Raw genomic sequence first — 15,286 nt, 5'->3', positions numbered from 1 at the left:
GCAAGCAAGTGGTAGCAAGCACTACCAAAGCACCCCATCTTTGGTAGTGAAATCTCTAAGCTTTGATTCCCTCACCTATAAAACAGGGATTTAGAGACTGGTTGACCACTTAAGTCCGTTCAGGTTCTAAAATGTTATGATTCCATGAATGTAATAAAATGGTTTAAAACCATTTTCATTCAATTTAGTAAGACTTTTAATTCAATGTAGTATGGCCTATTTATTGAAATCAGTTTTTATGAAAAAAAAAATGCCAAGCATTGCTTAATGGCCTTGAAATAATCTTCATACAATAAGATTACATGAAAATATAAAATAACCACCATAAATGAAAATATTCAAAAGTTTATAGAGAATAAAATGCATTTACTACTACATATGAATTATGTTTTCTATAAAGATATCTCAGTAAAATTTAAGAGTTTGCAGATAAGATTTCACATACTTTACTGTAATTAATAAAAATCCTGGAGAAGAAACAATAGAGCATTTGGTGGCTTAGATAATGTCTATAAAATCAATACTAGTTTACACTTAAACCTGTTTTTGAATTAAAATATGCAACTCTGTATCTTTTTCTTGAAATATTTCTGAATTTATAAGTTAGAAATATAATGTCATGAAAATATTTATAGTATATACATTATGAAAGTTCTGAAACACATAAAGAAATGTAACGCATTTACCTACAGATACTGCAATTCCTATGTAAACCATCGTAGTAATTAAAATGGCTAAGAGTGTTCCTTTGGGTATAGCTGACTGAGGATCCTAGAAGACAAGAAGACTTTTTTAAGCCTATTTTTAAAAATAAATATATGTGTACCATTTTTCATATATAACTGATACAGTACTTTATAATACTTACTGCAAGATCACCTGAGATATTTGCTCCAGCCAGAATACCAGTTGCAGCAGGAAAAAAGATGGCAAACACAGAAAAGAAAGTCTCTTCCTCTCGAAAATCTGGCCCAAAGTTCTCATTAAATATTTCAGCTGTAGGGCACAAAATATTTTTAACAATTAATGGATAGAAAATTAGACCATAATAATTTAGGTCAAGAGTAAGTGGTATGTATGGTTCCTGACTTTTCTTCAGTTGAAGTAACTAGTAAATTCTTGACTATTTCCTAATTCAAGTACTGGTGTTCCTCTTTTCCTATATGAGGGAACACTTTCCAACCAAAATGATGATTTGACCTGGGTTATACTATAACTATTTTGTATACCTTACTAATTATGTTTCAAGCACCTCTAACTTGATTGTTATCACTAGTCCAAATGTAAATCAAAGTATGGATAAAGCCCTCAATCTCAGGTCAAAGAAACAAGAAAGGAGGTAGGAAAACAAAAGGAACATCATTCTAATCTGGAACGATTTTTTTTTCCTTGCGTCCAACTGTACATCTGTACAGCTTTCTCTATTTCCTAGTGGTGACCTGTTTGATTTTTGAGGCCATTCATCAGGGTTCCAGATAACTGTAGCTAAAGCAAACTGGGTAAAGGTCCTTTCCATTTCAATAATAATAAAAGCTTCAACTAGTCCTACTGTTTCCATCTATTCTGATAGGCTCTGACACTGAAACAACCAATTAACTGTCATTTATCCATCCATCTATCCATTCGATATTTGAGTATCTACTATGTGCCAGGTCCTATACTGGAGCCATCTAGGGTCTCAAGGTCCTTAGAGATACAATAGCAACAACATAGACATGGTTCCTACCTTCATGGAACTTAAGAGTCTCAATGGGGAGCTAAAAATTAAGTAAATAAATAGGTGATTACAAATAGCAGTAAATGTACTGATGGAAACAGAGTATGTGATAAAGAATGAAATAGAAAGAATCTAATCTGATGTGGTTACAGAAGGCTAAAGAGATATAACTAAGGAGATAATACTTAAGCTGAGACTTTACTGAGCAAAAATCAGCCCTGTGAAGATCAGGGAAAAGAGTACACCAGGAATAAGAAACAACATGTGTAAAGGCCCTGAGGTAGGAAAAAGGTTTAGCTCTTTTGAGGAACTGAAAGAATGTAAAGCTCTCATAGTAAGGGGGAAAATGAAATGAGATTGCAGAGATCAGCAGGGGTGAGATTACGCAAAATTTTACAGGAGTTTAGATTTTATCCTAAGTAACAGAAAGGCAAGGTAGGCTTAGAAACATGCAAATGACACGACGTGATTAATGCTTATGTGGATGCTATGTGGACAACGGACTGAAGGCAAGAATATAGTTAGAAGGCCCAGGCCCATACTCTGTGCAACTGTGACATTCAGAGGATATGAAGAAGAGAAGGGATATCAGGAGTAATAGACATAGTGACCAGTGAGTTAGGTAGAACATGGTGTCTGACATCAAACAAAACAAGAAAAGCATTTTAAGGAGAATGGGACAACTAAATATAATGTTGCTGAGAGGCAAAGGACTAAAATATGCACACTGGATCAAGCATCATGTGACTGTGACCTTGAAAGACAGAAGCCAGATGAGACGGGTTAAGAATGAATGAAAGAAAACCATTTGGTGAAAGTATGATGGGGAATATGCTATGCACCATCTCAAACTATCCCTCCATAGATTACTTATTAATTACAGAGAAGAAAATGACAACCTCACAATGGAGAACCTCTCAGGTACCACTTTGACCAAGTCATCCAAGTTAAAACCATCAGTGATGGGAAAAACTGACGTCATGTGAGTCTGCTGATGTGATGCACTGAGGAGGACACATTGTTCATGTAGTGTCCCTGGCAAAAATGAGTAACTTGAATCTATGGAAATAAATCAGACAAATCCAAGAGGAGGGACTTTCTAAAAAAACAAATAGCCTGTACTCTTTAAGAATGTCAATGTCATCAAAGACAAGGAAAAAAAAAAAGGTTAAGGATTTGTTTCAGATTAAAGAACACTGAAGATTATGTAAAGAACCATTTTTAAAAAAAGAAGATTGAAAAGATATGACAACTGAATGTAATACATGATCATGGATTGGATCCTGGAATGAAAAAAAAAAAGTTGCTATAAAGATCTTTATAGGAACAACTGAAAAAAATTTTATATGAACCATATGTTATATATTAGCACTGTGCCAAAGTTAAACTTCCTGCATTGTCCTTTTCCTTAGTAGATAATGCTTAAGTATTTAGAGTTAAGTCGTTGTGATTTCTGCAACTTCTCTCAAAAACTTTAGCAATCATTGTAATAATAATTAGATATATATGGAGTGATAACACAAATGTGGCAAAAAAAAGAATATAAAAGTGTTCATTATTGGTGAATCCAGGTGAAGGGTATAAAGAATATAGTGTATTAATTTTTCAAGTTCTCTGCAAGTTTGAAATTATTTCGAAATAACAAGGAGTAAGGGGGAGGTAAGGACTGGAGAAATTTGTTTATGAAAGGGAACTAGAAAGTGAGGCGGTAACTGGAGGAGAATAAAGACAAGAGACAGCATTTTCAAGGATGGGAATTACTAGAGCAAGTTTATAAGCTTATATAGAGGTGAGAGTTTTGATGCAAGGTAGAAAGTAGATTACCATGGATAAATGCCTTTGATAAAGTATGGGATCCAACACAGAAGAGGCACTGGTCTTTGGCGAAAGAGAGATATTTCTCATACCAGAAAGGAAAAAGAAGAGGAGAAAATGAATACCCCTATTAGGTAGTCAGTTGAACTGACAAGTTTATCAACATAACCTGTTTACTGCTGACAGTACCTTAGTACAATGAATGGGAGGAGAGCCAAGCAGTATCAACCATCAAAAAAGAAAAGTCGTGGGGCCGGCCCGGTGGCGCAAGCGGTTAAGTGCGCGCGCTCCGCTGCGGCGGCCCGGGGTTCGCTGGTTCGGATCCCGGGCGCGCACCGACGCACTGCTTGATAAGCCATGCTGTGGCGGCGTCCCATATAAAGTGGAGGAAGATAGGCACAGATGTTAGCCCAGGGCCGTCTTCCTCAGCGAAAAAAAAAAAAAGAGGAGGATTGGCGGATGTTAGCTCAGGGCTGATCTCCTCACAAAAAAAAAAAAAAGAAAAGTCGTATTCAAAGTATATTTAGGTTTATTTATCCCAGATTGAGTTTAGCCCAGATGTGCTAATCTCAATATAATACAATATAAATTATTACTATACTAGATACCTATTGTAATACTTTTACAAATTGTCAAGGACCTGAAAAAAAGGAAACGAAAAATTTGGCCTAGCAGATACTGCAATAAACAAAAAATTTAAAAAATAAAATTAAAAAAATATAAAAATAACTGCAAGTAACATTGGTTTATAACATTGTATAAATTTCACGTGTACATCATTATACTTCTATTTCTGCATAGATTACATCATGTTCACCACCAAAATACTAATTACAACCCATCACCACACACCTGTGCCGAATTATCCCTTTCGCCCTCCCCCCCCCCAAAGCCCCAGTCGGTAGTTGTATGTCATAGATGCACATCCTTCTAGTTACTGTACATGGGACGCGGCCTCAGCATGGCCGGAGAAGCAGTGCGTTGGTGCGTGCTCGGATCCGAACCTGGGCCGCCAGCAGCGGAGCGCGTGCACTTAACCACTAAGCCACAGGGCCAGCCCCTTGCAGTTATTTTTAAATCAATTAAAATCGCGAACAGAAAATATATAATTATTAGGAATATTTTTAGAAGTAATCATCCACTATAATTTTAACACTTCTTTTAGGAATAAAAGTGGCAAAAAAAACAAATGTTTAAAAAAATGTATAATGTAAAAAAAATTAAAGTGAAAAAACCATTCATATTAGAAGAAATGTCACAAATATAACTTATGAGAGCACAAAACACAAAAAATTATTTACCTAGATGATGCTACTAACTTTCACTTCTGGCATGCCTAGTAAACACATCTTCCCCCACCCAGGAAATCAGGAATTTAGAGCCCAGTTTAGAAGTAGCCATAAACACTAGTAATCAGAACTGACATCACACTATCAACCCAGGGCCAGCAGGCACAACTAATAGTTGGGTTTCCTTGCTTAAGGTAAGAAAGAACCTTGAAACAATTCATACCAGAAAGCTGCCCAGCCAACTAAGTCAGTGTTGGACACAGGTCAAACCAGTGCTACTCACATATGATCCAAAGGACTGTGTGTTGTTACCCATCAGAAACAAGATTAAGGAGCTTACACCAGAATGTAAACCAACTATGTCTCCAGGCTCAACAATTTAGTTTAGCTTGTTTTTTTTCTAGTAAAACTTTCTGAAGGAAAAAGTGCACTGATTTACATTCTGCAATTTTTCAGATCTCTATGAATAGCTCTGGGCTAAACAACTCAGGGGAACTGAAGCTAGACCTTTTCTTCTAGGGCTTCAAAACAAGGAGTTTTTGTCAACTGAAGACAGACAGACCTATTACCCTAAGGGCTAAGTGTCTCTTCTTTCCTGCTTTCATATTACTTTGCCTCTGCAAAGGTTCAGAGGCGCTGCTCCGTTAAGTGGGGAGGGAAGAGATACAGATAGACACTTTAGGAAGTAATAAATAACAAATAAATTTCACCTGTAGTGAAAATTAGATGCAGAATGAAAAAGGTTACAGAAGATAAAAACTGTGAAAAATTCTCACACAATTAATAATGTAAACTGTGGAAAAACTTAAGTTGCAATTACACCAAAAAACTAATATTTCTAGTTGCTGTCACAGTCTTACGGACTTACAGACTGTTGTGTTTAAATACAACTAAAAGAACCAAAAAGCCATGCTAAAACAAAAGTTACAATTTCAGTTACAAATTTCCAAAATTAGTAGAGAACAAAAGCACTTTTCCATAGTAGCACTGATTTTTCTACACTCAATTTTTGTTGCTAATAATGAAAAAACGAAAGACAAATACAAGTGATTTTTTTACTCCAATTATACAACATACATAAAGGGAACAAAACTAAATTGAATTGTCAATTAGTGTTAGTCACTACACCAAACTCAATTATGTTACAAAATATCTAAAATGTACTAAATTTATTTAATACTAGAATTCTATAGTATGCACCTTTAAAAAAATATTCTATCTTTTTCACTTACATTTATAACCGAAGAAACCTTTGGGCTTCTTGCTCTCCAATGGGATAAATGTTCCTATGACGAAATCAGCAATAGCGAGTAGTAGAATCACCAAAAGAACAATCTGAGCCTGGAATTTTAAACATTAAAAATCAAAATCAAATAGCGTGTCTATACATTAACTCAGTTCCACGAGAACATAACTTTCACGAGGAAAAGGATTTCTGTCTTATTTCCCTAGTGCCTCAAACAGTGCCATGCACAAAGTGGGTGCTCAATACATTTTTGTTAAATGAACAAAAAATCTTTCAAGAACTATCCTAGAATGTTCAATACACTGGAGAAAAATGGATGGCAAAAGTAGGATCATGCCATATATTTCTGAAATGAATTAAAGATGTGCATGCCCTCCCACAAATCATAAAGAACTACAAATTCTAAACCCTGTATCATTCTTTCCTGTATCATCTTTTCCCCCGCACTGTACCACTACAACCTTGACATGGAGAACATACTTATTACAAACAAGTTCTATACCAAGTCTAAACACAATGTTGAATGTGTGAAAAAAAGGAAGAAAAAGTACAGAAAGAAGACAATACTCAGGATGGGAATTCAAACAGTAATGGGACTGGAAGAAAGGAACAATCCACGAGAACTACCATTTCTCTTCCTCCACTCTTAACCTCCCAATAAAACTGATCAGATATTCACGAAAAACTGTGTCATCTATGGGAATAAAAACTACTTATATGCTAATCATGTCCCAGGTAATATGAAACTTGATTCTTTTCAGTAAAGTCAATTTGTTAAACGTATAAGTAAACGATTTAATTTTATACTAATGACTTAAATAACAACCTTGGGAAAAATTATTCTTTCAGACTTACCTAATTTTGGCCTGGTATATATTATCATCGTTCATATATAGCACAAATATGTGATTTTATACCATCTTATAAAAGTAAATATGAAGACACTTGGAAGAGACTTTGAGTTCTTCAGCAGCATCTTTGTGGATATCAATTACTCAGGACACTAGAGCTGTGCCGTGGTGTATACTCTCAAAGATACAGAAACATTTTTGGGTACTCTGCCTACATGTTAACATGTGACTTCAGCAATTTTCCCCAGAAACATTGGTACCGGCTTTGGCAGCCATGATGTCTGAGATTTTAATAGCAAGGAGCAAGATTCTCTAACTTCATATGGGCACTAACTTGAAGCTTATTGCCATTGTGTGTTTTTTTTTTTTTCCTGAGGAAGATCAGCCCTGAGCTAACATCCATGCCAACCCTCCTCTTTTTGCTGAGGAAGACCGGCCCTGAGCTAACATCTATTGCCAATCCTCCTCCGTTTTTTTCCCTTTTTCTCCCCAAAGCCCCAGTAGATAGTTGTATGTCATAGTTGCACATCCTTCTAGTTGCTGTATGTGGGACGCCGCCTCAGCAGTGCGTTGGTGCACGCCCGGGGTTCCCAACCCAGGCACCAGTAGCGGAGCGGGCGCACTTAACCGCTAAGCCATGGGGCCGGCCCCAATCGTGTTTATTTTTAAACTGAACTTTTAAATAAATTACAAAAACAATAGTTTAATTTGGGCTACCTAATATATTGACCTAAACATTTCTACATCATGCAAATCAAGATTAGGGGATGGAAGGGGAGGTGGGAAGTTAAAAATTTATAAAGAACTGTGTTTAAGTGGCTCCTAGACTGACTTATCTCCAAATACTCTCCCCTCCTGGAACAGAAAATAACCTTATACATACACTTCTCTGAAAATGGTCACTTAAGAACCTTAAAATCAAAAAGTATTACAACATTTTAGAGCATTCCCAAAACATAAGCTCTAAGAGTTTGTTATATTAAATAATTACAGATGTTCCAATGATAGATATCATTACTTACTTTTGCTTCCCACTCCATTCCAGCTACTGAGATACCTAAAAGGATTACAACTGTAATGGCTCCAATAATTCGGATATCATTGATTTCATCTATCATAAGTATCGAATGTTCCTAGAAAAAGAGAATTATAAATATAATGAGCAATATTAGTTATTTTAGATAAACTTTTTGTGTGTGTGTGTGTGTGTGTGTGAGGAAGATAAGCCCTGAGCTAACATCCACACCAATCCTCCTCTTTTTGCTGAGGAAGACCAGCCCTGAGCTAACATCTATTGCCAATCCTCCTCCTTTTTTTTCTCCCCAAAGCCCCAGTAGATAGTCGTACGTCACAGCTGCACATCCTGCTTGTTGCTGTACGTGGGACGCCGCCTCAGCACGGCCGGACAAGCGGTGCGTCGGTGCGCGCCCGGATCCGAACCCAGGCCACCAGTAGCAGAGCGCGTGCACTTAACCGCTAAGCCACAGGGCCAGCCCCTAGATAAACTCTTTAATTCTTTTTGAAATATTTTAGAGACATCACAGTGCCTTACATGTAGAAGTTGAATAAACGCCTTTTAAATGAATGAATAGGGAAACCTAACGAAAAGGAATAAATTACTATTTACTATTGAGGTGTCATTCAAGCATCTCATGACATCAAAAATATGATAAAATTATTAATACTATATTTAATGCAGACTTAATAAGTCAAAAAGAGAATTTCTAACAAGCAAATAAAAAAATCATAATATGACTAAGTCATACTAATAGTTAGGATTTTTTAAAGTTACAAAGCTGAAATACATTTTATATTCATTGTGATTAATGACTCATGCTTTTAATGGTCTTTTATGTTCCATAAGGAAGAGAGATGAAGACACTTTCATGCAGTTGTCCAAAAACACACACTGTTCCATTCTGAGCAAAACTATTTGTGGCTTAATATCAATAACATTAAAAACGTATACTACATGAAACAATGAAAGAATATGAGCTCTTAATGATTATACTGCTGGCTTACTTCCTTTTCCCCATCCCTTTGGCCTACACAGGTAAGGTCAATGTCAATGTAAGTGCCAGTCCTTTTCAGATTTTACACTTCTTAATGGACCACATACCACTGTAGAAGAACAGTTACAACCTGACACGAACAACTACAGGTGTCACTCGAGATTCCTCTCATTTAATAATACTGAATCATATTTCACTTCTACTGCTTTCACTACATACATACTGACTTGTTTCAAAAAAAGTTCTCTTTTGAACTCTAGAGCAGTATCATCAACCACCTTCTTCTGGCCAGCTCTACTTGGATATATCTCTGGTTCCTCAAATCAGACATCCAAAACTAAACTGTCCTGTGTTTTCTATCTCACAGTAAATAGCATTTACTTTCCATCTAAATTCTTTTTCTTTCTCTAAATTTCCACATTCCATTAATCATCAAGTCCACTTATTCAACTTTTAAAAAAATCTCTCAAATTCACCTACATTTCTCCAGCCCCATGGGTCACTGTTTTAATATAAGCCACCATCTTCTCTCCCAAGATAGCTACAAAAATCTTTTAAATGGTCTCCGTCTCCAGTTGTGATCTCTCAGATCCCATTCTCTAAACTGTCATCAGATATCTCTTTAGGCCCCAAATCTGATCATGGCCCCTAACTTCAATCAAGATAAGATCCAAATTTAACAGCAAACAAGACCCTTCTAGGGCCGGCCCCGTGGCTTAGCGGTTAAGTGCACGCGCTCCGCTGCTGGCGGCCTGGGGTTCGGATCCCAGGCGCGCACGGACGCACCGCCTCTCCGGCCATGCTGAGGCTGCGTCCCACATACAGCAACTAGAAGGATGTGCAGCTATGACATACAACTATCTACTGGGGCTTTGGGGGAAAAAAAAAATAAATAAAATTTAAAAAAAGGCCCTTCTCGATTTGATCCTTTTTTCTCTCTCTATTCATAAATCTCTTGCCACTTGGTGCTCCAGCCATACTGAAATATTTCCAGTTTTTTTAACACACCATACTCTATGTCTTCCAGGTCTTTGTTTCTTTTTCTTCCCTGCTTCTCTCATAGCACACCCTACCTCTCCCATCTGCCTGCTAACGTCTAGATCCTTTCCCTGGAAAACTCTTTCTTGACACTCCTCTGCTACCCCATTCCTGGATGGTAAATTAAGTGATCCCCCTACATGTTGCCAAAGCCTCCTACAATTACCCACTTCTGACACATTACTATAATTTTTTTCTTTGTCTATCTCCCACACTAAACTTCTTGAAAGACGAATTTCGTGTTAATCACCGCTTTCTTAGCATCTTACACAGTGAGTGACACATAAGCCCTCAATAAAGATTCGGAAAACAAATGACTAGAAGAAAGGTTAATTACCTTAAGTAACTCCACCACGGTTTCTGCAAATCCAACCACGTACATAGCAACTGCGACAGCATTGGCAAAAGCGAAGATCAGGCCAATTGCACCACCAAATTCTGGCCCTAAGCTTCTAGATATTAAATAATATGCTCCTCCTAAAGGAAGATAACAAAAGCACTAAGTTAGGGTTTTAAATGTCCAACAATCCTTTTAATTACACAAAAGAGCTCACAAAGCACATGCCTCCAGTGAGCACAGCAGTTAAATTAATAGGCAAGTGGGTGAGCATATTTTTAGGAAGAAACACTCAGAAAGAATTCTTTACAACCCAATTCATTCATTAACAGTTCTCAACATTCAGAAAATTCTCCCCATATGAAATATAAAATAATTCTGCTATTTAAATCCCCACTTTCTCTTCTAAAGCTTAGATTAAAATGGGCAACAGCCTCCTCCTCATATTCATAGATATCAAGATCATTTCCCAATGATTTTCTTTCTTTTTTTTTTGTGAGGAAGATCAGCCCTGAGCTAACATCCGTGCTAATTCTCCTCTTTTTTTTTGCTGAGGAAGACCGGCTCTGAGCCAACATCTGTTGCCAATCCTCCTCCTTTTTTTCCCCAAAGCCCCAGCAGATAGTTGTATGTCATAGCTGCACATCCTTCTAGTTGCTGTGTGTGGGACGCGGCCTCAGAATGGCCAGAGAAGCAGTACGTCGGTGCGCACCGGGATCCGAACCCGGGTGGCCAGTAGCGGAGGGCACACACTTAACCGCTAAGCCACGGGCCGGCCCCCCAATGATTTTCTAAGTAATAATTTTAATCTTAATGTAACTTTTAAAATCACAGTTGACATGATTTCAGTTACTTAAATTAGTATGGTAATTTGCTAGTAAGGTGAATACTAAGGCAAAAAAAAAAGTATCACAAGAAACTTAAAGAACAGCATATAATGGCATCCTAAAGAGATATAGTTTGTATTATAATAAATCCTGCCTAAATAGCAGAGTAAACAAAGACATTAAATGAGCTTCATGAAGCACGTATTCTAACTTAAAAAATAAATCAGTATTATGATTTTTGAATCAATCTAATGCTTAGCTGAAGTCTCTAAGAGTCTTCTAAAATTCTGATTTATTCTTGGCCTCTAGGTCATAATCAAAACTTAGTTTTACTTAAGTTACATTAAGTTATATACATTTTTCTAGATACTGATGAAATATTTCATACTTAAGACCATATAATGAAATGTCATTTAACATCTGAATATTTCTACTGTTCTCCCAGTATAATGAAAACAAATGCAACAAAAAATTCTATAGTTTGAGAAAGTACTAAATATATAAACTTCATTTTGGAAATACCTCTAATAGGTTTTGTAGTTAATTCTATCAAGTCTCTCAAAATAGTCTATACTTTAAACCCATCCACCTAAAACTTCCTTAGTTATTCATTTTACCAATTAATAATTTTTATCATCTTGGAAATTCTGAAGAAAAAAAATGCTTCCTGAAGATTTAGTATGTCTTGTTTTTTTATGAGACGAAATGACTTCAAATTTTTCCAGAAATATTTTTCAACACTAAAAATCCTAATGGACTTATATAATGACAGTTTTTTGTGTCAAATAAAGATCTTAGAGTAAGTTCTGAAGACATTAAATCACATTATAATTAATCACAAGGAAAATCCCTGGAATACTATAATTATCATAGCCTATATTTAACACGTTTTCAAAACTGACATAAATTATTCCATTTAATCCCAATACCAACAATGAATTAAGACAAGTATTATCTACCCTGATTTTATAGATGAGAAGATTAAGTCACAATGAAAGATTGATGTTAGTCAACCACTTATGTGTTTTAACAGTTGACAATATAAAGTTTAGAATGAGAAACATCACCAAAAGGACCTATAGAAGCAAGGAATTCATTTGTTATGTGGTTTAAAGTTTTGATTTTATGAAATTTCAAGTCTTTCTATTACTAAGAAGAAAAGAAAAATATATGTGAAGATGCATTTAACACGGGGAAAGATAACGGGAAGGGGAAATTCACCTTGAGAATGATGAATAAAAGTAGGCAAATTCTGCCATTTCAACACGATTTTAAAACCTTCTACAAATTGGGATACCTAAAACTTAAAACCTAAAACTCAGTTTCATTACTTTTTAAAAGATTTGTATTTTTTTCAAGGAAATAAAAAGTGACACATGGCTAATAAAGAATATAAAGGCATCTGCTTATCTTCCTATGCTTTTATTCCTGATGAAAAAGCAAAGTCCTCTGCTCTATTTCTTCTCACTTCCACTCCCGCTTACTCCCAGTTTTAAGAACAGCTTTCTTCCTTTTTTTTTCCCCTTAATATCAGAATGGATACTATTAAAGATTTAGTACTCTCGAAGACTGGTATTTTTACTAATCAGCATAGAGTAGGTATATCTTAAACTAAAATTTTTATTTTGTTAAATTACACATTTTACTTAATTCTAGCAAAGTACTATTGTCATTCCCATTTTACATATATGAAAATTAAAATTAAGGCTTAGCGAGGTTGAGTAACTCGACCAAAGTCACACAAGTTGTAAGGGAAGAACTGGGCTTAAACTCAGGTCTCCCTGACGCAAGTGCTTACCCGGTACAACGTGTATGATGAAATTAGGATTTTTGCTACCACTGAAAATGCTGAATAGCATGATAAAGAATTATGATCGATTAAAAGGCATCAACAGAAAACAAAAAAATAACTAATTTGTTTCAAAAAAAATCTACTGCTCAAGCAAACACAGAAGTCAAATGGAAAAAAAGATCCTCATGGGATCTCATAATGTTGCCATAAAATATACTAACTCTTGAGTGTAGAGGACACAAATGAGTCAGATACCAGAGACACTAAGCATAACAATACTACATATATTATATAACATATTGATTTGAAGATATACGTCCCTGTTGCTCTCACTAAATCCCTCATCAGTAACCAAAACTCTGACTAGGTTATTCAAGAACCTAAGATAAAAACAGATTATTGGCCATAGAATAAGTCTCAATAAATTTCAAAGAGCTGAAATGAAACAGTGAATATTACCGACCACAAAGAATTTTAAATTAAATGTAGGGAAGATTTCTAAATACTTGTAAACTATGCAATACACTTTAAAGTAACTCATTGGTTAAAGAATAAACCACAAGAGAAATTTAAAAGTATTTTGAGTTGAATAAGAATGAAAATACAACATATCAAAACTAATGGGATTTACTCAAAGCAGGAATTACAGGGAAATTTATAGTTGCATATGCTTATACTAAAAAAAAACAAGACAAAACCAATGATCTAAGCTTCTACCTTAAGAAAGTAGAAAAAAGAGTAAATAAAATCTAAAGGAGAAAATAAGTAATAAAGAGTAAAAACCACTGATACAGAAAAGAATAAAGAAGAATCAATAAGGCCAAAAGTCATTTTTAAAAACATTAATAAAACTGATAAACAATGAGCTAGACACGAACAAAAAAGAAAAAGAAAGAAAACCCAAATTAGCTGAATCAGGAATGAAAGCAGGGACATAGCACTATAAATGCCATAGCCATTAAAAGGTTAAAAAGACAATATATTAAATAAATTTATTGCAAGGAATACGCAACTTAGATGAAATGGACAAATTTCTTGAAAAACAAAACTTGCCAGAACTGACAAGAATAGGAAATTGAAAAAATCCTACAGCTATCAAAGAAATTAAATTTATAATACAAACCTACACACACACACACACACACACACACACACACACACAAACTATATGCCCAGACAGCTTCCCTGGTAAGGAAGAAATAAGATAATTTTACACAAATTCCTTCAGAAAACAGAAGAAGAAGAAATGCTGGCCAACGTCCCTTGGTATGAGATAAACATAATCCTGACACCAAAACCTGACAAAAGTTATTATAAAAAAGAAAATTTCAGACAAATACTCATGATCACAGATGCAAAATCCTTAACAAAATATTAACAAGTAAAATGCAGCAGAATGCATGATATCTTTGACCAAGCGGAGTTTTTATCCCACAAATGCCAGGCTGTTTTAAGATTCAAAAAATCATAGATAATCTGTGATAATAACAGAATCAGGGAGGAAAACCACGTAACCAATTCAACAGATATAGAAAAAGCATGACAAAATTCAACATCCTTTCATGATAAATATTCTCAGCAAGTTAGAAACAGAACTGTCTCAATCTAACAAATGACAACCTCAAAAACCCCACAGTTGATATCTTACTTAATAGACATATATTGAACTCATTCTCCCTAAGACTGGGAACAAGGCAATGATGTTTATTCTTACCACTTTTGTTCACCATTGTACTGGAGGTCCCAGCTAATTCAAGAGATTAAAGAAAAAAAAAGAGAAAATCCTAAAGATTGGAAAGAAAGAGTATAAACCATCTCTATTCACAGACGACATGACTATTTATCTTTACCAAGGTCACACAATAGAAGGCCAAGATACAAAAGTCTACTGTATTTCTACATACAGGCAACAAAAAAATTGGAAAATAAAATTTACATACCATTTACAACAAGAAACACGTGAAATACTTAGGGATAATTTAACAAAATATATGCCAGACCTCTATACTGAAAAATACAAAATATTGCAAAGAGAAACAAAAGAAGATCTAAATAAATGGAGAGATATACTATGTTCATAGACTGGAAGATTCAATATTTTTATTATGATCATTTTTCCCAAATGGATTTTTTAAGACTGAAATCCCAAAGCCCCAGCAAGGTTTTTGGTTTCGGTTTTGTTTTGTTTTTTTGGCAGAAATTGCTACAGCTAATTTAAAAATTTATATGGAAATGCAAAGGACTGAGAAGAGCCAAAACAATTTTGACAAAGAACAAAGTTGGAAGTATTAGGAGTTAAATAAAGCTAAGCATCAAGACAGTGTAGTATTGACATAATTGGCATAAGAGACGAAAGAAACAG

At 35.2% G+C, this 15,286-nt stretch overlaps 1 protein-coding gene across 1 annotated transcript in view; it reads right to left on the bottom strand.

The window, feature by feature from the left end:
• Positions 1 to 15,286, bottom strand: part of SLC12A2 (solute carrier family 12 member 2) — a 108,790-nt gene that overhangs the window by 50,571 nt on the left and 42,933 nt on the right. The window contains exons 5-9 of the mRNA XM_058539790.1: positions 10,306 to 10,445; positions 7,941 to 8,051; positions 6,054 to 6,162; positions 869 to 996; positions 687 to 771 (exon numbers count right to left, since the gene is read on the bottom strand). Coding sequence (XP_058395773.1) covers positions 687 to 771; positions 869 to 996; positions 6,054 to 6,162; positions 7,941 to 8,051; positions 10,306 to 10,445 — 573 coding nt within the window. The remainder of the gene's footprint in view (positions 1 to 686; positions 772 to 868; positions 997 to 6,053; positions 6,163 to 7,940; positions 8,052 to 10,305; positions 10,446 to 15,286) is intronic.

This window comes from Diceros bicornis, chromosome 1, assembly GCF_020826845.1.
Source record: "Diceros bicornis minor isolate mBicDic1 chromosome 1, mDicBic1.mat.cur, whole genome shotgun sequence".
NCBI lineage: Eukaryota > Metazoa > Chordata > Mammalia > Perissodactyla > Rhinocerotidae > Diceros > Diceros bicornis.
The sequence above is the reverse complement of the archived record's forward strand: the minus strand, read 5'-3'. Positions and strand labels throughout refer to the sequence as shown.